At 47.1% G+C, this 26310-nt stretch overlaps 5 protein-coding genes across 5 annotated transcripts; 3 read left to right on the top strand and 2 right to left on the bottom strand.

Annotated features, from left to right (window-relative positions):
- Nucleotides 1-275: 275 nt before the first annotated feature.
- Nucleotides 276-5788, bottom strand: EMWEY_00005320 (ATP-dependent RNA helicase, putative; the record flags this gene model as incomplete). Its single annotated transcript, XM_013481197.1, has 8 exons — nucleotides 276-694; nucleotides 807-975; nucleotides 1103-1285; nucleotides 1723-1827; nucleotides 2087-3275; nucleotides 3575-4438; nucleotides 4689-5057; nucleotides 5175-5788. The coding sequence occupies 8 exons, from the start codon at nucleotides 5786-5788 to the stop codon at nucleotides 276-278; spliced, it is 3912 nt and encodes a 1303-aa protein (XP_013336651.1).
- Nucleotides 5789-6684: 896 nt separating this feature from the next.
- Nucleotides 6685-8746, bottom strand: EMWEY_00005310 (hypothetical protein, conserved; the record flags this gene model as incomplete). The annotated part of the gene is made up of 5 exons (XM_013481196.1): nucleotides 6685-6876; nucleotides 7003-7089; nucleotides 7407-7663; nucleotides 7905-8270; nucleotides 8452-8746. The coding sequence occupies 5 exons, from the start codon at nucleotides 8744-8746 to the stop codon at nucleotides 6685-6687; spliced, it is 1197 nt and encodes a 398-aa protein (XP_013336650.1).
- Nucleotides 8747-9632: 886 nt separating this feature from the next.
- EMWEY_00005300 (hypothetical protein, conserved) lies at nucleotides 9633-13502 on the top strand (the record flags this gene model as incomplete). Its single annotated transcript, XM_013481195.1, has 1 exon — nucleotides 9633-13502. One exon carries the CDS (start codon nucleotides 9633-9635, stop codon nucleotides 13500-13502), a length of 3870 nt encoding a protein of 1289 aa, XP_013336649.1.
- Nucleotides 13503-15801: 2299 nt separating this feature from the next.
- EMWEY_00005290 (hypothetical protein) lies at nucleotides 15802-19731 on the top strand (the record flags this gene model as incomplete). Its single annotated transcript, XM_013481194.1, has 6 exons — nucleotides 15802-17085; nucleotides 18052-18271; nucleotides 18419-18732; nucleotides 19323-19370; nucleotides 19570-19594; nucleotides 19688-19731. 6 exons carry the CDS (start codon nucleotides 15802-15804, stop codon nucleotides 19729-19731), a joined length of 1935 nt encoding a protein of 644 aa, XP_013336648.1.
- Nucleotides 19732-20754: 1023 nt separating this feature from the next.
- Nucleotides 20755-25821, top strand: EMWEY_00005280 (hypothetical protein, conserved; the record flags this gene model as incomplete). Its single annotated transcript, XM_013481193.1, has 6 exons — nucleotides 20755-20962; nucleotides 21139-21217; nucleotides 21429-21739; nucleotides 21957-24743; nucleotides 25293-25420; nucleotides 25561-25821. 6 exons carry the CDS (start codon nucleotides 20755-20757, stop codon nucleotides 25819-25821), a joined length of 3774 nt encoding a protein of 1257 aa, XP_013336647.1.
- Between the last annotated feature and the right edge of the window lie 489 nt (nucleotides 25822-26310).

Below are 26310 nucleotides of genomic sequence, written 5' to 3'. Positions count from 1 at the left end.
TATATATATATATATATATATATCCCATACCATACTAATGCAAGGCGCACAGGGATTTATTTGTATATAAATAAGCATGTCTGTATACGCGTACATATAGTTGCCTAAATGTAAATAGATAGCACCTGTTGCATGTGTGTCTGCGGCCGAGAGAGTAGACTGCAATAGAGAGAAAGAGACCTCGAAAGAAGGAACTAAAATGAATACAAGAGGAAATAACTCAGACAAAAAGGGAAGCCTTGATTGAAGGAACCCGTTATATGTTGCTGCGTTCCTTATTCATCTTTTGGTGATTTTGCTGTTAGCGGCTGCTGCTTGGCTACATTTGCTGCCGCCTGCTGCTCCGGCTTTGTCTCATCATTTGCTTCTGTCTTTACACCGAGCAGCAGCAGCTGAGGAGACACCTTGCGAGTGCTACTGATAGTATTGCGAAGGCGTCTTAGCTTGAGGACGGCAGCTTCATCGTCGTTGTCTGTCTGGTTGTTCATTTCTTCACCGTCCTCTGTCTTCTCCGTCTCTCCTGCAGCAACAGCCGCAGCCGCAGCAGCAGCAGCAGCAGCAGCTGCTGCTGCTGCTGCTGTCTTTGGCCTACGGCCTGTTGTTGCTTCGACGTGCATGCGCGGAGTTGACTTTGCTGCTGTCTGCTGCTTCTGCTGCAGCCGCAGCGCATCTTGCTGCATCTGGGCTTCAAAGGCTGCAACGCAACAACACAATGCATACTACAAACCCTAAACCCCAAACACTAAACGGGTGCCAGCGCAGACGATGAAAAAAGCAATGCAGGTTTCAGACGACAACAACAGCACCAACAACAACAGGAGCAGCGATAGGAGCGCTTGCTGTTAAGATTGTCCCTGTACCTGCTGTTGCTGCATCTTCTTCTGCCTGCAGCTGACGACCGCCCATCCCCACCTTGCGGATGGAGAAGAACATGGGCCCTAATTCTGCTAGCCACCGTGCGTCCACGGCTGTCACCTGAGCAGAGGTTGCAGCAGCAGATATACCGCAGAAGAAACAGGGGAATAAACCAAATAACTAGTTCAAATATAGCCAGTATAACACTTTACAACCCAAAACCCCAAATCCTAAACCATCGGCGTACGTTTCGCATATACTCTTTAGTGGTGAGGAGAAGCTCGTGGTAGACCACATATTCGGGTGTATATCCAGCCGAGTAAAGAGACGAAGTTGGATGAACGTGACAGGGTACAGAAGTCCTCATATTTACATATTCTCCTATTCCACGTAGTTTAGCGGCGTGGTGAAAGTAACCGGCGCAGATTGCCTGCATGCAAAAAGAAACAATAGAAAAGTCAGTAAACGAATACGAATTAAAATAGTAAAAACAATAACAATAAGAATCATAAGAAGGATAATACGAAAATGAAACGGAAGAAGGACAAGAACGACAAAGGACGAACGAGAAAACGAAGAGAAAGACGCAGAAATGAGGAAGAATCGGAAGAAAAGGCAGGAGCAGGGGAATGGAGGATGACAAGAAGAAATGTTCCTCTTTGAGGATTTCGAGAAAAGAAAGAAAACACCCCCCAAAGAGGAGAAAAAAAGAAAAAGAAAGAAATCCACCAACGAGAAGGAAAAAGGAAGAAGAAAACTCACAATTAGACAAAATTTTATTGACAGCCAGTCGAATTCTACATTTTTCTTTATGTATATGTAGATATATTATATATTGAGGAAGAAAGTAGAAACAGAGATACGTACTTTCCTAAGGATATCCCAATCTGTGCCGCATGATTGTTCTGGTATTCCTTGTTGTTTCATCGTATCCACAAGTTGGTCGCGAACTTCCTTCGCCTTCTGCATTGCCTGCATACAGAAAAGAAAAACAAACACAATACAACAACTATAATTACTAACAATGCATGCTGTCGGGCAGGCATGGAAGAGGGAATGTAAGAAAGAAAGAAAGAAACTGACAGAGGTTGATATGTATATCGATACAGACAGAGGCCGACAGACGAGGAGAAGGACAAAGAGACAGAAAGCCAAAGAGAAAGACAAACGCAAAGAGAGACAAAGAGAAAGAGACAAGAAGTAGAAAAGAAAAAATGAAGGTAAAAAATACCTTTGGCTGTACGAAGTGTTTAAGACACCATTGAGGGTTGCATTTGGCTCTTTTCCATTGTTGGAAGACATTAAGGAGAGTAAGATGATCGCTCTCGGGTACAAAGAATTTTTCTTTTATTCCTTCTGCTTCTTGTTGTTTTTCTTTAGCAACAAAGAAGATAGAAGGAACAGAAAGAAGAGAAACAATAGATACAAGCTCGCTAACACCCCCTAGATCTGCTGCTGCTAGCAGCATCTTTGATAGGGGAGGGTCTAAGGGGAAGGAAGACATTTTAATGCCTGTATTGGTAATATATCCATTATTATCTAATGCCCCTAATATCCATAGTTGAAACATAGCATCAAGAAGGTTTTCTTGAGGGGGAGGATCAATTAAATCAAATTGTTGCAAGTCTTCAACACCAATACTTTTAAGGAGAAGCACAACATTACTCAGATTAGTTCTTTGCATTTCGGGTACTGTTAAGGGTAACATTTCCCTTATAAAAGCAGTTTCTGTATATAAACGATAACATTTCCCTGGTCCTGTTCTCCCTGCTCTCCCCTTTCTTTGATTAGCATTTGCTTGTGATATAGGTGTTACTTGTAGACAATCCATACCAATAGAAGGATTGAATACCTTTAACTTGCAGAACCCGCAGTCTACTACATAACGAACACCGTCTACTGTTAAGGATGTTTCTGCTATATTTGTTGCTACTATAATCTTCCTATACTTCGATGGCTCAAATATCTTTGCTTGTAAGTCCGCAGGTAACTGCGAATATATAGGTAATATTGTTAAGGGGGGAGCCCTCTCCCCTATCTGTTCTAATCGCGTAGCAAGAAGAATACAAGAAACCTCAATATCATCTTGTCCCGTCATAAAAAGAAGAATATCCCCTGGTCCTTCAAATTCATCCTCCCCTTCAGCTGTATTCGCAGCATCCGATCCCCCACAAGGAGTACTGCAGTGTATTGCTAAACATTTTTGTACTGCTGCATCTACATAATCATCAGGTATACATCTTGTGAACTCTACCTCTACAGGAAATGTTCTTCCTGGTATATGAAATATAGCAGCACCACCAAAAAAAGAAGAAAAACGATCTGCATCCATTGTTGCTGATGTTACAATTAACTTAAAATCCCTACGACGACTTGCTACTCCCTTTAATACACCAAATAATATATCCGTGTTCAAAGATCTGCACACAGACACCACAAACCCTAAACCCTATACCGTAAACCCTAAACCCTAAAACAAACTATAGGCAGCAAGCACATGAAAAGAAACAACAAGAACGAACATACACACACATGCATAAACAACCAACTACACACAAAGCAGCAGCTACTCCTCAACAGATATTAGAACAAGACAAATAAACCACCACCACCAGCAGCACGAAACAACACCACCACAGCACAACAACCAGAATCATTACCATCACCACCATCGTCAGCAGCAGCAGCAACAACAGCAGCAGCAAACTTGTTAGTTTACCTTTCGTGTGCTTCATCCATGATAACACAACTATATTTATCTAGATCAGGATCACTAAGACTTTCTCTTAATAATACACCATCCGTCATATATTTAATTGCTGTTTCTTGTGATGTACAATCCTCAAAACGAATAGAATAACCAACAAGATTGCCAAGATCAACCCCCATTTCTTCAGCAACACGTTTAGCTACAGATACAGCAGCAACACGACGTGGTTGTGTACACCCTATTATACCCACAGAGAATAAATTTGCACCACCTGCTGCTGCTGTTGCTGCTGCTTCTGCTTCGGCTGCTGCTGATGGTAATGCTGATGTTGCAGAAGAGGGCGTTCCCGCTGTGTAGGAGGGATATGACGACGTTCTATATGTAACGCGGGAGTTGGGGGTTGCTGCTGCTGCAGCAGCAGCAGCAGCAGGAGATATTGCATATCCTTCCTCATAGAGATATTGAGTAAGTTGGGTTGTTTTGCCACTTCCTGTTTCTCCTACAACAACAATTATTTGGTGCTCCCTACATATTTGAATAAATTCTTCTCTTACTTTATATACAGGCAAAGATTGCCGCTGCTGCTGCAGCTGCTGGTGCAGCTGCTGCGGCGTAAAAGCAGTAGAACCTGGTTTGCTGTTGATAAATGCAGCAGCATAACCATCACGACCACGTTTACCTAATGCTTCCGCCTCAGCTGCTGCCGCTGCTGCTGCTGCTGCTGCTCTCTCCTCTGCTGCTGCTTCTGCTTCTCTACCCTCAGCACCCTGCAGCAACTTCCCTAGTGTCGATCCCGCCACTTCCCAAAAACGCTGGCGAACTGCTGCTCGATCCTCTCGATCCTTTGTATAACGCAACACGGCGCTGCCCTTCCTGCACACAAACCCTAAACCCTAAATCCTAAACCCTAAACCCTAAACTATTTAGCATGTGAACAACGGCAGACATATAAGAAGGGACAGAAGAAACAACAAATAACACAATAAAATCCCCCAAGTTTTGTCCTGAGGTGTAAAGAGAGCAGGTATAGTATAGGTAAGATTCGCGGTCTGTACTAATAAGATCAAAAGCGATACAGAAAGATTCAGCAGCAACAGCAGCAGCAGCAATAGCAGCAGCAAACCTGGCAAGAGTGACCATATCGCTAGTTACATCTTTTACGACGCTAACATTACGTTCTGAGGGTTTATATTCAGCGAGGAAAGGAGGTAATAATTGTCTGCATATAACATGTTCTTTTTCTGTTTCTTCTAATTCTTCCTGTTCATCTAAACTTATTTCTCTCCTTTGTCCTGCTCCTCCTCTATTCATTAGTACTTCTTCCCATAATTCATTATCCCTGTGTCGCTGCATCTCTGCTAACGAGCGACCGGGGGCCCCTGTGGGGGCCCCCCCTTTTAAACTCTTTAATTTTTCCTCTTTTAATAAATTGCGAGTATCGTCTTCCTCATAATCACCAAGTTGCAACCCTGAGCTGTCGTCTCGGTCATACCTGCGGTGTACGTACAGCACACAAAATTAAACATTAATTCTATTTATTTAAATAACAGATTAAATTAAAGTTTTAATTCAATATATTAAAATTAATATTTATTTTCTCTTTTCTTACCACATTCGTTGTAATGCCCTCTCTGCTTCCTCTTCTTCTGTCGTAGGAACCGTAGATGCTATTCGCCTCTTCTCTCCCTCTAATGCCAACTCAATTGCTTTCCTTCTTTCTTCTTGTACTTTAGGGTCCACGGGGGGCCCCCAACCAGACTGGGGGGCCCCATCGGGGGCCCCCTCATCCTCAGCATCTGTCCAACCTGTGCGGCGCTGACGCTTCGGGGGGTCCCCAGAGGCTGATGATGATGCATTTGCTGCTTCGGGTCCTGCTGCTGTTGCTGCTGTTGTTGTTGCTTCTCTTTCTGCTGCTGCTTCTGCTGCTAGCTCTGCAGCACGACGACTGAGGTATTCCTTGTGCGTTAGAGCTGGCTTTACGCATGGACCAATCTGATCCTGGGGCTGATGCGGCTGACGTCGTTGACGCGGCCGGAACACAGGGACTGCAAATGTCCCATCGGTGCTGTTGTTGTTGTTGCTGCTGCTGCCATTAGTCCCGGGAGCGAGCAGCCGCCGCCGCTGCTGCTGTTGTTGTTGCTTCTGCGGTGGCGGTTGCGGGGACTGCAGCTCCGACGACTGCGGGGTTGCATCCTCCTCTTCATCATCTATAAAGCTAAGCATCTCCCACACAAATCCTAAACCCTCTAAACTCTATACCCTAAACCCTAAACCCTGCAGCAGAAAAAGGACCAACCAACGGGACCTTGGACCCAAGGCAGTCTGCTGCTGCAGTGCAGCAAAGCATTAAAATAAATAAAAAAAACGCGAAAAATGCAAAAAAAGCAACTTAGGGTTTGCTTTAAAAAGAAACAAATGAGAGGAAGAAGAAAGAGAGGGGCCATCTTGCGCGGCAATGGGGCCCTTGGGGGCCCCCCTCCCTTAGTCTCTGTTGTTCGAAAATAGTTTTAGTGGTGCGAATTGTTTATTTAATTTGTTCTTTAGATAGTTTCTCTTTAATTTTGCTCTGTTCTCTTATTTCAGTAACAAAACCTTAAACCATAGACCCTAGACCCTAGAGGCGAATGCTGCCCGCAACCCCGAACAATGCTCGAGGTCCCCGCGCCTAACGCGGCATCTCAGACAATCGCTAAGCCCTAAACCCTAAACGCTATATTATGCACACGAGATTCAATGTTATAAGCCCTAAACACTAAACCCTCGTAAGAAACGTGGGGATACTGCACTGGCTGCGTGGGGGTTTGTAGCGGATGGGGGCGGGAACACGGCTTAGTGAAGGTTTGTTCCTCTCTCAAGGGTTTAGGGTTTAGGGTTTACATAAGTAGCTGTCCCCTCAACTTAAGTATCCGTTTCTCAGTTCAAGAGTTTGTGTCTATATGATAAAATGCTGAATAAAATTCAGTTGCGGTTTCGGGTTTGGACACATGTCTGGCATGAGGGTTTCCCCTTTTCTTTATTTATAAGGGTTTAGGGTTTAGGGTTTAGCCTGCTGCCAGGTTTCTTGTCAACAATAAAAGAAACAAATCAATTTAATTAAGAGCCAACTAAGACAAAACCCTTTAACGATCATCATCGGAAGAGTAGTTGGCGGAGGAGGCATCATCGTTGTCGTCCTCCTCCTCATCCTCCTCTAGCTCCTCTACCTCCTGCTGCTGCTCCTGCTCCTTGAGAGCTTTCTTCGACAACTCACGCAGCTGCCTCTCGTGCACTGCCATCGAATGATCTTCAGGGATGCCAGACCGCTTCATCCGCTGCAGCAGCAGCAACAGAGCACGGTGCACTCGCGCTGCAGCATCTGCTGCAGTTGCTACTGCTCCTACAGCTACACTAACTCGAGGGTTTAGGGTTTAGGGTTAATTAGTTAGGGGTCTAATTACCTGTTTTAGCTCATCTAAGGCACTAAGACAACTATCAAAGTCATCAGACTTATATAAAGCGCAGCAGAGGACTAACCACACCTGCGGCTGCAGGAGAAAAACACCGAACCCTAAACCCTCGAAAACAATAAACCCTAAACCCTAGATACAACAAACCCTAAACCCATAAGACAGTCGTTAGCATGCAGCGAATCAAGCTCCAATGTGCAGGCATATAGCCAAGCCCCACTCAGCAGCCACACATACACACCAACATCAGCAACAACAACAAAAGGAGAACAAGCAACAGCAGCATGTAAGAGCGAGAAAGGATCAAATGTATATATGTATATATGTATACTTAATATATATATACATATATACTATATATATGTGTAAATAGATATAATTTGTGGTGTACGTACATCTTCATCATTTTCATCTAGACAAGCTTTTAGTACTTTTAATGCCGGCTTAACCATCCCTACATCTATAAATAATCTTGCTGCATTAACTCTTGTCTCTATAGAGACAAAAGCATCACTATCTTCTTCTTCTGGTGAAGTAAATAAGCAGGATTCATCTTCTGCATTTATCATCATCTGCTTCATTGCCCTCTTATGCAAACGTTTCAGTGTGCTGTACAGACACTTCGCCGCACGTATTGCACCCTCAGCATCGTCTGATAAATAACAGCAGCAGCAGCAGCAGCAGCAGAAACAGCATACACACATTTGTCCACCTCCAGCAAATACTACTGCAACAAGACCAACAGCAAGAAAGGCAGCCACAGCAACTACTGCGGCTACAGCAAAATAGACCCCACAGACAACCAACAGATGCTTGCTGCTGTCTACTGCAGCATCACCATCTACTGTTGTCGTTGCTGCTGCTGCTACAGAGAAGCAAGAAGAAGAACTTACCCTGCACCTTCTTAAGTTGTGCGTCACATAGAAGAGCATCAGGGCTCTCAGGATCTAGCTCCAGCGCCTTTTGAACAGCACTAGTTGCTGATGCTTCTGCCTCCTCCTCTTCACAAAGATCCGTTAGATATAATTCAGCAACGGAGCAGTAAGCACGCACTAAAGTGCCCTTTATCTCCTGTGCCTCTGCTGCTGCTGCTGCTGCAGCCGGCCCCTTGGACTTCTTGCCGTGCTTAGAAGCAGCAGCGACATAAGAAGACTGTGCAGAAGCCAAGGAAGACTCCAACAGAGAAATAGCAGTTCGATACAAAGAAAGACAGGCAGCGCCTTCCTCGAGCTGTGCCATCTGAAGGAACTTCAATGGGCCTGATAAAGGCTGAAGAAACGACAAAATAAAAACAAAAAAGGAAGAAAAATGGGGCAAGAAGAAGCAGCGTGTATTTAGACAGACAGGCAAACAGCAGCAGCAAATGGTTTAAAAGAAAACGCAGAGGTAGAGGGTAGAAGCTTCATCGATCGATTATATAACAGAATAATAAAGAACAACTTGCCTCCAGCTGAATGGCTCTTTGAAGGAGTTCTTTTGCTTCATCTCCCCTCCCTAGTTCGCAGTATTCGCCGGCAAGGCGTTGCAAAAGTTCAACATCGTCGGGGTGTACAGAGACTCCCTTCTCGAGGAACTTTACAGCCAACTCAAGGTTGGGGGGGAAAGAAGAAAAGCATTCGTCTGCCTTGGAGAGGAAAAAAGAAGGAGGTTTTCCAGTGGACCGTTGTAGTTGGGTCGTAGCACCAGAGGGGCCCCCCCCCTCATCAAGGGGCCCTTCCTCTCCGTCTACTTCCATGAAGGGGCTTGCTGAATATGGCGGATAGAGATAAACACAGAGCGTCAAAGACCAAGAAAGAACTGCATTAATGCAGTTTATGCCGAAGTGTATGGTGAAGTGCTGATGTTTGGGTGCACTAGCAGGCAACTATTGCTGTGTTTCTGCTACTGGCGGCGACGAAACCTAAGAAATATAAGACTTAATATCCGAAGAAATAATAAGGTTTTAATGATTGTTTAATAAATTCGCAAATACCAATTACATGCGCCCACCCCACACCCGCCGATCGCCGACATGGTAGAGCAGCCGCATCGGTCATGTTCAAGTTCTGCAGCAATATGAACGAGAGCGATCCTTAAGGAAACCTCGCGCTAAATGCCTTAAAATTCTTCTTTTTTGGTGTTAAATTTTAGTGTGCACATTTCCATTCAAGAGGTTTTTGCGCCGGTTGCTAAATATACGAGATATTTCACTTTGACTTACAGCCAATCCCAAGGAGCGGTGCAACGCTCGGGGTCGTATTGCGGTTATATTGGCGTAATTTCTTCTTCTTTTCTTGTATTTTAGAGGGAATAAAGGTATTTTAGTTTCTTTCGAGTTGATCTGCAATTGAGGAACTCGCGTTCATTTCTTCCCCTTCTGCTGCTCTCGCCAAGCCCCTTGCCACCGCCGTCGTCGCCTCTGTGTGAAGCCCAATCGATGCATTGCATGGATCTTGGGTATTCCTAGGTCCTTTTTGTTGCGTTTCTTTTTCTTTTTGTTTTTTAGAAGCAGAATTGTAAAAGATAGGGCGGACAGAAAGTCGCCTTCTTACCCCCCTTCCAGCCGTACCGCGCTGCGGAGGAGCAGCTGCTGTGCCTAGTGGCGGTGCTAGAACATTTCTTCAAGTCAACGGCCCCAGGAAATGGCGTGTGGGTGCCTTAGAAAGCCGATTTTTTTGATCCCTGTCGCCATTCTTCTGGCATTCAGGGGAGGAGTTGTTGCGGTGGAAGAACCGCCAACTACAGGGGAACAGGGGGAGCCTATCGTAGGAACCCCCGGTCAAGAGGGCCCTCATGATGAGGCATCATCCCCTTCATCTCCACATGCAGAAGAACATGCCAGCGATGCTGATGCAGCAGCAGATTTAAGCAGCAGCCTGCTGCAGCAGCAGCCCTCCAACATCAATCCTACTACCCCTTTTGCGGAGTTGCTAAAACGCCTCATTCAAGTCTCATCACAGGTCAAGTCTGCAGGTCAGGTAGAGGGAGAGCAAACAGCAGCAGAATCACCAGAGGCTGCAGCAGAATACCCTCATGCTGCACCTGAAGGAGAAGCAGCAGCAGTACCAGCACCAGAAGCTGCAGCAGAGCAAGAGGCTGCAACAGCTAACACAGGTGAATCGGCAAGATACGCAGAAGCAGCAGCAACAGAAGCACCAGAAACACCAGTAAAAGAGGCAGCAGTAGCGGCGGAACAATGGCAGGAGCAAGCAGCAGGTGTTGCAAATGAATCAGAAACAGCAGCAGCAGGACAGAAAGCAGCAGGTATTGCACCTGAGGCAGAAACTGCAGAAGCAGCGGCAGCAGAAGGCCAGGATGCAGTAATTGTTGCGCCTGAGGCAGAAACTACAGCAGGAGCAGAAAGGCAAGAACCCATATATATTGCAGCTGAGCCTGAAGCAGCAGCAGCAGCAGGCCAGGGAGCAGCATATCCTGCAGCTGATGCAGAAACAGCAGCAACTGGAGAAGGAAAGGAAGCAGGAGAAGTCGCAGCAGTAGAGGGTGGAGAGAGAGCAGAAACTTTGCCTGCGGAAGAAACAGCAGCGGCAGCAGCAGCAGAGGCAGAAGCCACAGCCGCAATTGTAGCGGAAGCCGAAGCAGCAGCTGTAGCAGAAGGGGAGAAGGAGCTGGCACAAATAGTACAGGAAGCAGAAGCAGCAGCAACCGCAGAATCGCCAGCAGCAGCAGAAGCAGCACCAGCGGAAGAAGCAGCAGCACTCGAACAACCGGCAGCGGAACAAGCAGCAGAGCTAGCAGTAGAAGGACAAGCGGCAACAGAACAAGAAGCAGCAGTGGCATCAGAACAAGCAGCAGCAGAGCTACCAGTAGAACAAGCAGCAGCAGAGCTAGCAGCAGCAGGTCGCGCAGCAGCCGAACGAGCAGGAATAGAACAAACAGCGGCACAGCAAGCAGCAGCGGAGAAAAAAGCAGCTAAGAGATCAACAAGAAAGAGATCAGCAAGAAAGAGAAGAGCAGCAGAGCGAGCTGGAAGGCTAGCAGCAGCAGCAGCGGAGCAAGCAGCAGCGGAGCGCGCAGCAGCAGACCAAGCAGCAGCAGACCGAGCAGCAGCAGACCAAGCAGCAGCAGAGCGTGCAGCAGCAGAGCGAACCGCAGCAGAACAAGCAGCCGCAGCAATGGCAGCAGAAGAGCGTGCAGCAGCCGACGAAGCAGCAGCGGAGAGAGCAGCAGAAGAGAGAGCAGCAGCTGAAGTGGCCGCAGCCCAGTACGCTGAAGCAGAGAAAGCAGCAGCTGAGCGTGCTGCAGTAGAACATGCAGCGGCTGAGCAAGCAGCAGCAGCGCGTGCAGCAGCAGAGCGTGCAGCAGCAGAGCATGCAGCAGAAGAACACGCAGCAGAGCAGAGAGCAGCAGAAGAACATGCAGCAGCAGAGAAAGCCGAAGCTGAACGGGTTGCAGCGGAACAAGCAGCAGCAGAGCATGCAGCAGAAGAGAAGGCAGCAGCAGAGCGTGCAGCAGCGGAGCAAGAAGCAGCAGAGAAGGCAGCAGCAGCTCGACAGGCAGCTGAACTAGCAGCAGCAGCAGAGCGTGAAGCAGCAGAGCGTGCTGCAGCAGAAGAAGCAGAAGCCCAGCGTGCTGCAGCTGAGCGTGAAGCAGCAGAGCGTGAAGCAGCCGAGCGTGCTGCAGCAGAGCGTGCAGCAGCAGAGAAGGCAGCAGCAGAGCGTGAAGCAGCAGAGCGTGAAGCAGCAGAGAAGGCAGCAACAGAGCGTGAAGCAGCAGAGCGTGAAGCAGCAGAGAAGGCAGCAGCAGAGCGTGAAGCAGCAGAGCGTGAAGCAGCAGCGAAGGCAGCAGCAGAGCGTGAAGCAGCAGAGCGTGAAGCAGCAGAGCGTGAAGCAGCAGAGCGTGAAGCAGCAGAGCGTGCTGCAGCCGAGCGTGAAGCAGCCGAGCGTGCTGCAGCCGAGCGTGAAGCAGCAGAGCGTGAAGCAGCCGAACGTGCAGCAGCAGAGCGTGAAGCAGCCGAACGTGAAGCAGCAGAGCGTGCAGCAGCAGAGCGTGCAGCAGCAGAAGAAGCAGAAGCTCAGCGTGCAGCAGCAGAGCGTGAAGCAGCAGAGCGCGAAGCAGCAGAGCGTGCAGCAGCAGAACGTGCAGCAGCTGAGCGTGAAGCAGCCGAGCGTGCAGCAGCAGAACGTGCAGCAGCAGAACGTGCAGCAGCAGAACGTGCAGCAGCGGAGAGTGCAGCAGCAGGGGAGCGTCCAACAGCAAAGAAAGCAACAGCAAGGAAAGGAACAGCAAAGAAAGGAACAAGAAGAAGCAAACGTTCATCATCTGTTGTATCTAGTGTACCTACTAATGAAGAATCTGAGGCAGCAGCAGCAGCAGCAGCAGCAGCAGCAGAGAGAGCCACTGGTCTATCAATTGGTCCAGTGGACCTGTCATCGGATATATCTCCTGCATGCATTCTTCCTTCTACTGCTGCACCTGTATCCTATGGACCTCGTTCTGTCTATCTTGTATCCCAATTAACAAGAGGGGAGTACCAATTACTACAAGATGCATCTATTTCTGTGTCTTGTTCAACAGAGGATAAGACTGTTTCTTTCTCTCTTGCTTATGCAATTACTAATCCTTTTAAGAAATTCCTCTCCTCTATTAAGAAGGCCCTATGGGGGCCCCAACAGCCAACTATTAAGACCCTACCTCTACCCGATAGCTGCAGCTGTCATCATAGATCTAAGGATGAGGCCCTACCTGTATATGCAGTAAGGGAACAAGAAGGAGATATAGATGCTGTTCTTCTTCGTTGCTCTCTTCCTCAACAAAGATATTATTTCCTTAATGCAGATAATGAATATCTTATACAAATGCAGCAAGAACAGATGCAAAAACATCACCAGCAGCAGATGCAACAAATGCAGCAGGAGATGCAAGAGCAGCAGGGGCAAGAATATATGCAGGTGCAACAGGTGCAGCAGCAGCAACCACTGCAGCAAGCCGATTTGCTGCAGCAAGAAGATTTATTCTGTCCTTTACCTTCCCCTCTTTCTGCCTTAGGTGTTGTACGGGGTGTTAGCGGTAGTGTATATAAGACAGGGCCTTGCTTGTATCGTGTTATAGGCAAGTCTTTCTCTCTTGTTACTGCTGGTAAGACAGATATAATAGTAAAAGGGCATTATTATGTTACTAAGAAAGAAGAAAAGAAAGAAAAAGGAAGCAGAAATAGAAAACATAAACAAAAAGAAAAAGAAAAAGAAATAAAAGAAATAAAAGAAGAAGTAGAAATACAAGAGGGAGAGGTGCATGTACACCTCACCGAGGAATGTTATCTTCAAGATACAAGACTCTTACAAATCTTCCAAGCCCCAGCTATCTGCTCCGAAAGCAGCAGCAACAGCAGCAGCAGCAGCAGCAGCAGCAGCAGCAGCAACGAAGCTCCTGCTCCTAATTGTACCGCCCTCTATCTATACACCGCAGCAAGTCTACCCGAAGATGTTGTTGAAGATAAATCTTCGTCAATTAAATTCCAAAAGATTCCTCTTCAGGCTCTTCATGAACTATAAGAGGAGCAGCAGGTACTGCAGCAGCAGCAGCAGCAGCAGCAGCAGCAGCAGCAGCAGCAGCAGCAATAGCAGTAACAGCAGTAATGGAATTAATAAAGGGAATAATTGAAAGAAGAATAGCAGCAAATAATGCAGCTGCAATTTTAGTGCAGAAGCAACAGGAGAAACAAGAAATGCAGCAACAGCAGCAGCTGCAGCAACAGCAGCTGCAGCAGCAACAGCTGCAATAGCAGCAATAGTAGCAACAGCAGCAACACCACAGGTGCCCTTGCTGCCGCTTCGCATTAAACAATGGGAGATGCTGCAGGCTGCAGCATATAAAACTTGTTTTGCAGCAGCAGCAGCAGCAGCAGCAGCAGCAGCAGCAAAACGATTATGCAGCAGCAGCAGCATAAGGGAGATAGATCATTATGTTGCTGCAGCAGCAGCAGCATGAGGGAGATAGATTGTTGTGTTGCCGCTGCTGGAGTAGCAGCAACACAAGGGAAATCGCTGTGTCTGCTGCAGCAGGAGCAGCAGCAGCAGCAGCAACATAAGGTAGGTTTCCTTCCTCTTTCTTGTTTTTTTGTTAAATGCAAAAGACAAGAAAGAGAGGCATTAATTAGATTGTTATAAAAAAGGCAATAAATATATATTTATTATATTAAATATATTAATAATAATAATAATTATATTATAATTATTATTATTAAATAATATATTAAATATAATAAATAAATATAAAGGTTATTATTTATAATTGTTTATTTATTTCCTTCTTTTTACTCTTTTCTTCTTCCTTCTTGCTTACCCTCTAAAAAAGCAGAAGGCAAAGAAAGCAACCTACAGTAGATGCGTTCATACACTTGCTGCAGCAGCACCTGCAGCAGCAGCAGCAGCAGCAGCAGCAGCAGCAGCAGCAGCGGGAGTGTTATGCATGTTGTGGTGTGAGGCTTTAGGCTTTACGCTTAAAGACCCGTGTTTGCTATGAGGGTTCATTTTGTGTCTTTTTACCGGCAAAAATAAATAAATAATAACTATTTATTAATTATATTTATAATTAAATATAATTAAATAATTAATTAATTAATTAATTAATTAATTAATTAATTAATTTAATATATTAATAGATAAGTAAATAAATAGTTACGATAGTGCATGCAGAGACAGAAAAAAAAAGAAGGAAAATAGAGGAAATAAATGAATTAGTAGTAAGTAGCAACATTAGGTAGTTTTGTTTATTAGTCATCTTTTCTTCTTCCTATAACAGGAAATAAAGAAAGGTAATTTAAATGTATTTAAATACCAATTAATTAATTAATTAATTAATTAAATACATTTATTATGTCTAATTAATGCATGCACACATCTAACATGGCAAATAAAACAAGAAAAAGACCCATGGATGTATATGTTATATGTATATTATAATTATATTATATATTATATATATTCTATATATAGTACAGATAGCCTCATTAAAATGAATATATAAGTAAACTGTTATAAATATAATAAACAGTATTATAAATGTATATCTGTATAAAGGGAATATGAATAAACATAAGAATAGCTAGGAATACGCTCTTAGTACTCGAGCAGGAGGAGAGGAAGAAAAACACGCGAACACAAGGGCAAAAAGATCGGTTATGGCTTGCAGAATAAAATATTAATAAATAAAATATAATTAATAAAACAATTTAAAGAAAAATAGATGAATTACAATCATAATATTCAAAGATTTCCTCCTTTTACCTCCTTTCCTTTTCCTCTGGACTGGTGTTGACCTGCCCATACACCCGAGGGGTGTACATATATAGATATATATCCGCCCTTGTTCATGACGTATTATAAGTTATAAAGTATAAATTCATTTATATTCTTTCCTGCGTTTTAATTAACTATTATTTAATCGCATTTATTTCCTTCTTCTTCATCACCTGCATGCATCTGCCGTCAACTCTGCCGCCTCCCCTGCGGTGTATCGACACCTCCTTGACTCGAGACCATCAAGGAAGGAGGAGGTATCCATCATCGTTTTTATCCACTTTTCCCTTTTTTTATTCATTTTCTTTTTCCTTTTTCTTCATAAGACGGCGACGCGCGCTGTCGCAACCCCAATAGGGGAAACAGCCGCTGAATTCGGCCTGTTTCTTGTACGTAGAGCGCCGAGCAGCTCTTGCTGCTGCTGGAGCAGGAGCACCAGCAGCAGCACCGGCAGCAGCAGCAGCAGTTATTGCTGCTACTGCATTATGTATGTTTATGACATGAAGAAGACAAACACACCAATTTTTTAGTTTCTTTATTCTTTTGTCTTGCCATGAAGAGCGCAAGAAACATTACAGCGTTGCTGCTGCTGCTGATCTGGGTAGCGCTCACCATTGCAGCTCTACACCTAGTAACAACAGCAGCAGCAGAACAAGAAGTACCAGCAGCAGCTGCAGCAGCAGCACGCAGCAACAGAGGGAAGCCCATTGCCCCTAAAGAATGGCACCTTCCTGTTGCCTCCCCTTCAGCGACAACAAGATTCTCTCTTCCCTCCTCTCCCTCAACTGGGGTGTCTGCGCAGACACCTGAAGGTCTCTCTAACAGCCCTATAAAGCAGCCATCCATAGCAGCAGCAGCAGCAGGAGTACCAAGTGCTAGAGCAGCGCCGGCAGTAACACTAGCAGCAGCAGCAGCAAGAGGAGGAGCTGCAGGAGCAGCAGCATCAACTCCCTTACCTAGCACTGTTAATATACCATTTCCTTTCTTAGGCCCTGCAATAACTCCTCTTGCTGCTCCTTGGGGTACAAATAGAGATGATGCTGCTGCTGCAGTTGCTGCAGCAGCAGGGAAATATCCAGACGCAGCAACACAAGCAGCAGCAACAAGAGCAGCAACAGCAGCAAGAACAGCAGCAGCAGCAGCAGCAGCAGCAATACCCTCTTATAATTCTCCTTCAAGGAGCTGGACAAGCTACTCTGTACCAGCAGTTGCTGCAGTACTCCACAGCAGCAGCAACAGGAACAGCAGCAGCAGCAGCAGCAGCAGCAGCAAGGAGAAGGTTATAATAAAGGAAGAAGATTCGTCATCAGAGACAGAGACAGAAGAAAACTCAAAGACAGAGACAGACACTGCAGCAAGCGGATGGAGTACCCATAGTACACAGCATGCAACAACAGCAGCAGCAGCAGCAGAAGCAGCAGCAGCACCAACAGCTGCAGCCGTAAGAGCTGCAGCAGAAACTACAAGAGCAGCAGCAATAGCAGCAGCAATAGCAGCGGGATATCCAACTCGTGGATCGGCACCACAGGCAAAGAAGGATATCCCTGCTGCTGCTGCTGCTGCTGCTGCTCCAAAGGTAGCGGATTCTAAAGCAGCAGCAACGGCTGCAACAGCAACAAAAGCAGCAGCAGCAGCAGCAGCAGCAACTCGGGTGCCTCCCCTTCCTGTTTCTTTGTCTTCTTCTTCTGCAGCAGATGCAGAAAAAGTTGTTGCCTTTGCAGATGATGAGGATACATCAGCAGCAGCAACAGATGCAGAAGCAGCAGCAGCAGCAGAAGCAGAATCAGCAGAAACAGCAGCAGCAGCAGCAGCAAAAGTTATATTAAGACGACGAGGTGTATTGGCACTAATACAGGCATGGGAAGAAGAATTAATTTTATTAATAAAAAAAGAATTTTCTTCTTTTTCTTTTTCTTGTCCTTTTTATTATTTTAATTGTCTTTCTTCCTTAAATAATACTATTATTGAATATAAATTAATAGATCTAATTAATAAAAAAATAAATAATAATATAAATAATAATAATAATAATAATAATATAATTAATAATAATAATAATAATAAAAAAGAAAAAGAAATACATGCAACAGTTGTTGATGTGTCTTGTAGCCCTAAGACACAAACCCTCCATTTCCATATACAAACCAGCAGCAGCAGCAGCAGCAGCAGCAGCAGCAGCATCAGCAGCAGCAGTAGCAGTAGCAGCAGCAGCAGCAGCAGCGACAGCAATGGTAACAAGCTGTGGGAAATGCTTGGCTCGGTTTGGGGCAAACTTAAGGGTTTCATAGGGGATGCAGCAGCAGCTGCAGCAGCAGCAGCAGCCGCAGCAGCAGCAGCAGCAGGAGCAGCAACAGCAGCACCAGAAGCAGGAGAAAAAGAAGAAATAAAAGAAGAAGAAGAAGAAATAAAAAAGGAGACAATAGATGTTGCTATGCCGGATATATGTGAATGTTCATGGGAGGCAGCAGCAACAGCAACACCTGTCTTTTCTTTATACTATACACCACCAGCAGCAGCAGCAGCAGCAACAACTACAGCAGCAACAGCAGCAGCTGCAGCAGCAGCAGAAGAAGAAGGAGGCGAATTCCTCTTATTAAGATGTCCACCTAAAAGGGTTTTAGAGTTATCATTAAATGGCGACAAACAATTCTGTCGTCTTTCCCCGAGGGATGAGGGTTTAGATAATAAGGGTTTAGATGAGGGTTTAGAGGATGAGGGTTTAGATAATAAGGGTTTAGATAATAAGGGTTTAGGGAAAGGGTTTAGGGGTTTAGAGATATTAGAAATGTTGGAGGGTTTGCAGGGTTTAAATGAATACGAGGGTTTAGATGAGGGTTTAGTGAAGGGTTTACAGAATAAGGGTTTGGAGAATAAGGGTTTAGAGGATGAGGGTTTGGAGAATAATAAGGGTTTAGTAGAGGAGAGTATAAAGAGGACATTAACAATACAGAGTGTATATAAGGGTTTAGAGGATCACGGATTACAATATAGAGGTAATAAAGAAACGGATATAGAGGAGAAGGGTATAGAGAATATGAATAATATAAATAATATAGAGAAAAATAAGGGTTTAGAAAAAAATAAGGGTTTAGAAAAAAATAAGGGTTTAGAAAAAAATAAGGGTTTAGAAAAAAATAAGGGTTTAGGGTTTAGGGTTGGAGCAAGGCGAGTGTTTGGATGTTTATTTCGATTTGTTGGATTTTCATTTTCGTCTTTGACAATTTCCAAAGAATTTATTTCTTTGACGACAACAATTGGGCAACAAGAGGAAATTGTATTAACACAATTCCTTAAGAAATCACCACCAACAGCAGCAGCAGGAGCAGGAGCAGCAGGAGCACCTGTTGCAGGTGATGGTAGTGATGGTGGTGAGAAGGAGGAGCAGCAGCAACAGCAACACCAGCAGCAGAAGGGAGAGGAGGAAGAGGAGGGAGAAGGGTTTGACTGCAGTATAGAGGATCCTTCGTCCTTGGTGCTGTTCAAGGTGCCTACGTTGCTGCTGCCTTTTCGTGAGGGTTTAGGGAATAAAAAGGAGGGTTTAGAGGAGAATCAAGATGAGGAGGGTTTAGGGTTTAAGAATGAGGGTTTAGATGAGGGCTTAATGGAGGCAACATGGGGAGAAGCACTTTATGTATACACAACAGCAAAACACAAAAAAGAGGAAAAAAACGAAGAAATAAATTTTAATGAAATAACAATTGATGAATTCAAAACCCTAGAAGCGCAACTTAATCAGACAACCCTCTAATAGGGTTTACAGGCGAGGGTTTAGCCTCGAGGGTTTGGCGTCGATGGTTTATCTGCGACAGTTTGGAGTCGAGGGTTTATCTACGAGGGTTTGCAGTTGAGTGTTTAGCCTCGAGGGTTTATCTTCGAGGGTTTAGCGTCGAGGGTTTAGCCTCGAAGATTTGGCTTAGAGGGTTTATCTTCGAGGGTTTGGCTTCGAGGATTTAGCGACGAGGGTTTAGGGTTTGCTGCCGATTCCTCAAACCCTCTAAACCTTGCACCCTAAACCCTAAAACACCCAACAGAGGAATCTAGGGTTTAGGGTTTACAGCATATCTGTCTATGCAGTCTTTGCCTGCTCCGCCTCATACGTATCTAAAGAAGGCAGGAGAACAGGTGCAGCAGCAGCTGCTGCTGTTGCGTTTGCGCTGCTGCTGCTGCGTTTGTTGCTGCTGTTGCTGCAAAGCCAGCATCTGCAAACAGCCAATGGAGGAATTCCTCCCGTAAGTCGTTTTGAGGGTTTTGTTTGCTTTCAACGCGCAGGGCTTGATGATTAGGGTTTAGGGTTTAGGGTTTAGGGTTTAGTGCTCTAGAGTCAGAGTCTTTCAGTGGTTACAGGTGTAAGGGGCCCTAGCTGGGATATGAAGTCCCCTTGGGTGTTTTAGGGTTTAGGGTTTATTGTTTTAGTGTTTAGGGTTTAGGTTTTGATACAGACGAGCAGCAAATGAACTTCTCAACAACAGAACAAAACAAGTAGAGGGAGGAGCCCAAGCCTCTTAGTAGTTGCTGAAATCCCCTGGGGGGCGCTCCTGCAAACGATAAACCCTAAACCCTAAACCCTAGACACTAGGCGGCGAATACTACGCTAGTGCATCGGGCGGAGGGGAGTGGTACGAAGGGTAAGAGAGGATGCTCGACAGACAGTAGAGTGGAAGCACGGCTTAGGGCTTGGATTGAACCGTTAAGGGTGTAGGCTCTAGGGTCAAGGGTTTAGGGTTTAGGGTTTAGGGTTTAAGAGCAACTGAGTCGCCGAGCTGTCAATGCTGGTGTTACGGCAAAATGAGCAGCATTGGTTAACCGAACAATGGCATACAAAAGGCAAAGTAGAAACCCCATCATAAACCCAAGTCCTAAGAAACCCTAAACCCTGGACCCTAAACCCTAACGCGATCAGCGGAGAGCGTGTGTGCCGTCGGCTTCTACGGGTCTAGGGTTTAGAGTTTAGGGTTTGGGTGTTAGCGCAGTTCATTGATTGTCTAACGAATACACACAATTCTCGTCTAAGAGTTTAAACTACACGGTTTAGATGTTGGGGTTTAGTGTTTAGCGTTTAGGGTTTAGTGTTTAATGCGTAGTGTTTAGGGTTTTAAGGTCGATTGGGGGCCAGCGTTAAGGTGACCTCCGGGTCACCCCGCACCCAAGCAGGGCCTCATGCGTATTTAGGGCCTAGGGTCTAGGGTTTAGGCTTTAGGGTTTTTGAATCAAACTTTTTAAACTTTTTAAATATTTTTGCTTCTTTTAAGGAAATCTTTTTAAATTATATTTATTGCCAGCCAGTGTGGCTGCTGCTGCAACGCGGCGCCTTGAGGCGACCCGTTTTGAGGGCTTAGGGTTTAGTGTTTAGTGTTTAGGGTTTACCATCATTTGTGGATTCCTCCGAATCTAGATGGAAATTCACCTGCTGGGCCGCAGACGGTCGTTCCTGAACTCCAAACCCTAAACCCTAGGTCCTAAACCTCAAACCCGAAACCTTAATCCCTAACGCCCTCGAAGAGCAGCGATGCTGCATTCAACTCACCCGCGTCTAGGTGTAGTTATGGGCAACCCCACCCCTCATCCTCCCTGTACACTGCAAAGGGGATATGGAGGAGTTGCTGCGCTGCTGCAGCAGCTAAACTGCGGCAGCAAATGTGTGCAGGCGCAGGCAGTCGCTGCGCTAGATTCCTTCTTCGTACAAGCCGAGCAGTGTGTTGCCGCATACAAAGCCGGTAACGATTGTTTAGGGTTTGCCGTTTAGGGGTTACGGAATGGGTACCGTATTTGGATTATTTAGTGCAGAGGAAGGTCTAGGTTTCAGGGTTTAGTGTTGTGGCTTAGGGTTTTGCCTTCAGGCTCGGTGTTTAGAGTTTAGGGTTTAGGGTTTACGGTGTTTTGTGTATGAAAGGCATAATTCCCCTCCTTATTCAATTTGCTGCTGGCAAGGTGCAGCCCATAAAGCGTTTGTCTGTCAAGGCCTTGGCGAGGTAGAACTGCAGCAGCAGCAGAAACAGCAGCAGCAACAGCAGCAGCAGCAACAGGAGCAGCAGCAGCTGCTGCAACAGGGCGGTAGAAGCCACAGAAAGACACAAACTGATACAAATACGTCCTCCTTGATGCCGCTCCTGCAACTAGTACTTACGCATGCTGTTGCTGCTGTTGCTGCTGTTGCTGCTGCTGTTGCTGCTGCTGCGACAGGTTTGCGTCTCATGACGGGCCACGTCGTTTGCTGCTGCTTCCCCCTGCTGAGCAGCAGCAGCAGCAACTTCTACTACTGCTGCAGCAGCAGCAGACCATTCGTTTGTATTTGAATCAGCCCGGGCTATCGAAAGAACGGCAGCAGCAGCTGCAAATGCAGCAACAGCAGCTGCAGCAGCAACAGCAGCAGTTGCTACAGCAACCGCAGCAGGAATTGCTACTGCCCTTGCTGCCGTTACTAGACGACAGGGACACAGAAACTCGAATGGCTTTTATTCAACTCTCCCTTCATGTTGCTGGCAGGCGCGAAGGTAAGACAGCAGCATCAGCAACATCAACAGCAGGAAAAGCAGCAGCAGCAACATTGTCTGAGTCTTCTGCTGCAGCAACAAACCAGTGAACATAAATACTTCCGGACACTCCGCACATTTTCCGTAGCAATTTAAACAGCAGCGACAGCAGCAGCAGCAGCGACAGCAGCAGCTGGAACAGGGGCAGCAGCAGCACCAGTGTGTGTTGTTGCTGCAGGAGCGGAGTTCCTAATTGTAAAGGGGGTGCTGCAGTCAGTGCTGCAGCGGCTGCTGCCTCCTGATGCAGTAAGTAACACATATGTGTCTCTTTTAATAGAGGAGCTGCAGCAAAAATGGGAGGAGCAACAGCAAAAGCAGCAGCAGCAAAATCCTCAGCAGCAGCTCCTACTGCAGCTAGCGCAGTCGCAGCAGCAGCAGCATCCGCAGCAGCAGCGCGGCTTCCCTCCTGGATGTGCTGACGGTGCCTTCGGCTTTGTTCGAGAAGCTTGCTGCACGCAGCAGCAACCGCAGCACCAGCAGCACCAACAACAACAGCAACTACAACGGCCGCAGCAGCAGCAACACCAGCAACAGAAGCAACAGCAGCAGCAGCAGCAACAACTGGAAGTTCTGCATCAGCTCGTGGAGAGGTCAGACACTGGACGTGTTCACTTTGGCGCCTGCAGCAGTGCAGCAGCGGCAACTCCTGCTGCTGCAGGCAGCAGCAGCAGCAACGGCAGCAGCTGGTGCAACGGAACCACCGTTGCGTATATACCTGAAACACTTTGTATCGACGGTTTCTTTGGGTACATACGCTGCTGCAGCAGCGGTTGCAGCAGTAGCAGCAACTACAGCAGCAGCAGCAGGTGCTGCCCAGCTGGCTATATACCGGAAACACGCTGCTTAGATGGTTTCTTTGGCTTTATCCGCTGCGCGAGCCACTGCAATAGAAGCAGCAGCAGCAGCAGCAGCAGCAGCAGCTGTTGCGACAAGTTAGACTACATGCAGCAGCGTATGCTGGCATATGGAGGGTATGGATGGGTCTCATTCCCCATGGCATGCAGCAGCAGCAGCAGCAGCAGCAGCACGTGCAGCAGCCCATTAGAATTTATGCAGCAGTGCATGCTAGCATATGGAGGGTATGGATGGGTTACATTCCCCTTTGCATGCAGCAACAGCAGCAGCTGCAGCAGCTGCTGTTGCAGCAGCAAGGCAGACTTCATGCAGCAGCGCATGCTGGCGGATGGCGGGTACGGATGGGTCTCATTCCCCTTGGCTACCACCGGCAGCAGCAGCAGCTGCAGCAGCAGCAGCAGCAGCAGCAGCTACGCTATCGATGGTGCCTATGGGTTTGTTAGGGAGGCATCCCCCGCAGCAGCAACAGCAGCAGCGACACCGCAAGACAGCTACGAGCAGGTGCTACAGCAGCGCCAGCAGCAGCGGCAGAATCACCGCATCCCTTACATGCATGGGTCCCCATGCCACTGGGCCTATTACGAGGTGGTGGCGCAGCAGCAGCAGCAGCAGCAGAACAGGAGGCTTAACATACATCCGCGTGTATGGCTAACAGTGGATGTCTCCCAGCAGGTGCAGCAAATCCTGCTGCTGCAACAGCAGCAGCAGCTGCAAAAGCTGGTACAGCTGCAGCAGCAGCGGGTAGATGAACTCATTACCCCCCCAAGCATCCCACATGCTGCAACAGCAGCAGAGACAGCAACAGCAGCAGCAGAAGCTGCAGCAGAAGCTGCAGCAGAAGCTGCAGCAGAAGCTGCTGCTACAGGAACGGAGAAGCATCTTGAGGTTGCGGCGACAACGGCAGCAGCAGCAGCAGTAACTGTAACTGCAGCAGCACCAGACCCCCCGATGAGGGAGGACCACGGTGCTGCTGCTGCTGCTGCTGCAGTAGACTACTCTTATCCGTCAGCAGCAACACCAGAACCAGAACCCGAAGCAGAAACACCTGCTGCAGCAGACTGCAACCGATTGCAGCCGCCAGCACCAGCACCCGTATCAGCAGCAGCATCAGCACCATCAGCAGCGTCAGCAGCAGCAGCAGCTGCAGCAGCTGCAGCAGCAGCAGCAGCAGCAGACCTCAGTATTCCATGCCCAGCTACTAGGACAGAGCGTGCTGCTCTGCTGCAGCTGCTGCATGCATTTGCTGCTGCATCTAACACAGGCCTTGATGTAGCAGCAGATATAAAACCCCAAGCAGTGCAGCAACTATTTGATTGGGCATTTGCTGCTGATGTTGCTCCTCCTGCTGCTGCTGATGCTGCTGCTGGGGGCCCTCCCTGCAACACGTGTGGAAGAGGCAGAGGCACCAGCAACAGCAACAGCAGCAGCAGGAAATCATCTGCAGTAGAGCAAGACACTACGCCTGCTGCTACAGAAGCAAGGGCAGCAGCAGCAGTAGTTGCTGCATCTGCTGGTGCATCCCCTAGAGCAGTAGCAGCAGCATCTGTTGCTGCTACCCCTGCTGTTGCTCCTACCCACAAGAAAACAGCAGCAGCAGCAAACAGCAGCACCTCTACTACATCCTCCCGCCAACTACTGAGCAAGCAGCAGCAGCAGCAACAGCAGCAGCAGCTGTTTGTCTCTGGCTCGAGCCGCAGCCCTTCCCCCAACCCCCCTGCTGCAGCTGCTGCTGCAGGCACGGGGGGAGGAGCAGCAGGCACAGGAGGAGGGGCAGCAACAGCAGCAGCAGGAGCACCAAACCCTGCTGCATCAAGGAAAACTTACATTGCACAGCTGCTGCGGTTTATATCTATAGTAGCAGGACTAAAGGTGCAGCAGCAGCAGCCTGTGCTGCTAGCAGCAGGTTTGCTGCCGCGCTTAGAGGCACTCTTATCTTTGCTGCTGCAGGGAGCAGCAAACCCCACCCCTCCCTGCAGCAGCAGCAGCACCTGCAACGCAACTAGCAGCAACAGCAGTAGTAGCAGCAAAGGCAACAGTAGCACCGGCAACAGCAACAGCAGCAGCAGCAACCACAACAACAGCAGCAGCAAGGGGTGTCCTAAAACAGGGGGTCAGTGGCTTGCTGTGTCTCTACACCCCATCACTTTCCCCACACCTTGGGACTGCGGCAAGCAGCAGCTGCTGCTGCAGCAGCAAAAATCTACGGAGAACGTACGCAATATACAGGTAAGGATATACGTACCTAACTAGCTAGCTATCTAGCTAGCTATTTAGTTGCCCAGCTATTTAGCTAGCTAGTTATTTAGTCAACTATCTAGTCACCATTTAGCTAGCTAACCTAGCAGCTACCTAGCTAGCTGCAAGGTCAGTTGGCTTGACTAGCTAGCTAACTAGCTAGTCAATATAGCAGCTGTGTAGCTAGCTGAGGAGTTCTGCATTCTGCTGCTGTTTGCTGCCAGCTGTAGCTAGCTGCTGCTATCTGCTGCAGGGAAAGCTAGCTGCTTGCTGCTGCTGCTGCTGCTGTTGTTGTTGATGCAGAAGGAGATAAAAGCTTGTCTGTTTGCTGCCAGCAAAGGATGCCCTCCCCCTCCTCCTTGTGCCTATGCGGCAGAGCGGCTGCTGCTGCTCAGCTGTCTCTGCTGCTGCTGCATGCCCACAGAAGCTGCGCAGCCGCAGCCGTCGCAGCAGCAGCAGCAGCAAGAAGGGGAAACGGAGATGCCTACCTCCCTAGTGCACTTAGTTGCAGCTGCTTGCCTCCTAGAACAAGAACCCGCCAACCTCAATATGGTAAACCCTAAACCCTAAACCCTAAATCCTATACTAATTTCTTTAAACCCTGAACGCCAAACCCTAAACCCTAAACCCTTGCAGGACGTGTTTTGTTACAGGCTCTACAGCTCGCGACGTTGTTGGCTCTGCGCCCGCAGCAGCGGCAGATGCTGCGTCCTTTGCTGCAGCAGCAGCTGCAGCAGCAGCAGCAGCACTTAGAAGTGATGATGAGGGAGACAACAAACAACAAAGAGAGACAACTGCAGCAGCAAACAGCAACTCTTGTTGCTACGCTTCTTGCTTCCCTGCAGCGCAGAGGAAGCACTCCAGCAGCAGCAGCAGCATCAGCAGCAGCAGCAGCAAGCTCTGCAGCAAAGGGTCATCCTTCTGCTGCTCCTGCTGCTGCTAAGAAGCACTAAACAGAGATACAGCAGCAAAACAAAACAAAATGCTGCGGGCAGCACCGCAGCAGCAGCAACTTCCTCTTTATTTATTTAAGTATAAATAAATAAATAGATAATTATTATTATAATTAATCATTAATTAATTAATTAATAATAAATAGGAAAAGTATTTCAATTAATTTAGTTGCTGCTGTGTATAACAAGGGAATTCTTCCTATACTGCAGCAGGAAGACATAAGCAATAACTTCCTGCTGCTGTTGCAGCAGTAGAAGCAGCAGCAGCTGCTGCTGATGCTGCTGTTGCTGTTGCTGCTGCAGAAGAAACACGAGACATATCTTCAGATAATTGCAGCAGTAACAACAGCAGCACGAGCAGCAGCAGCAATAAGAACAGCAACAGCAGTAACAGTTACAGCAGCAGCAGCAGCAACAGCAGCAGCAAAGCTTTTATTCCTATGAAAGCACTTAATTGCTTATACAAAGATAAAAGAAAAAAGAATAACA

Source organism: Eimeria maxima, genomic scaffold (assembly GCF_000499605.1).
Source record: "Eimeria maxima Weybridge genomic scaffold, Emw_scaff29, whole genome shotgun sequence".
Lineage (NCBI taxonomy): Eukaryota > Apicomplexa > Conoidasida > Eucoccidiorida > Eimeriidae > Eimeria > Eimeria maxima.
The sequence above is the reverse complement of the archived record's forward strand: the minus strand, read 5'-3'. Positions and strand labels throughout refer to the sequence as shown.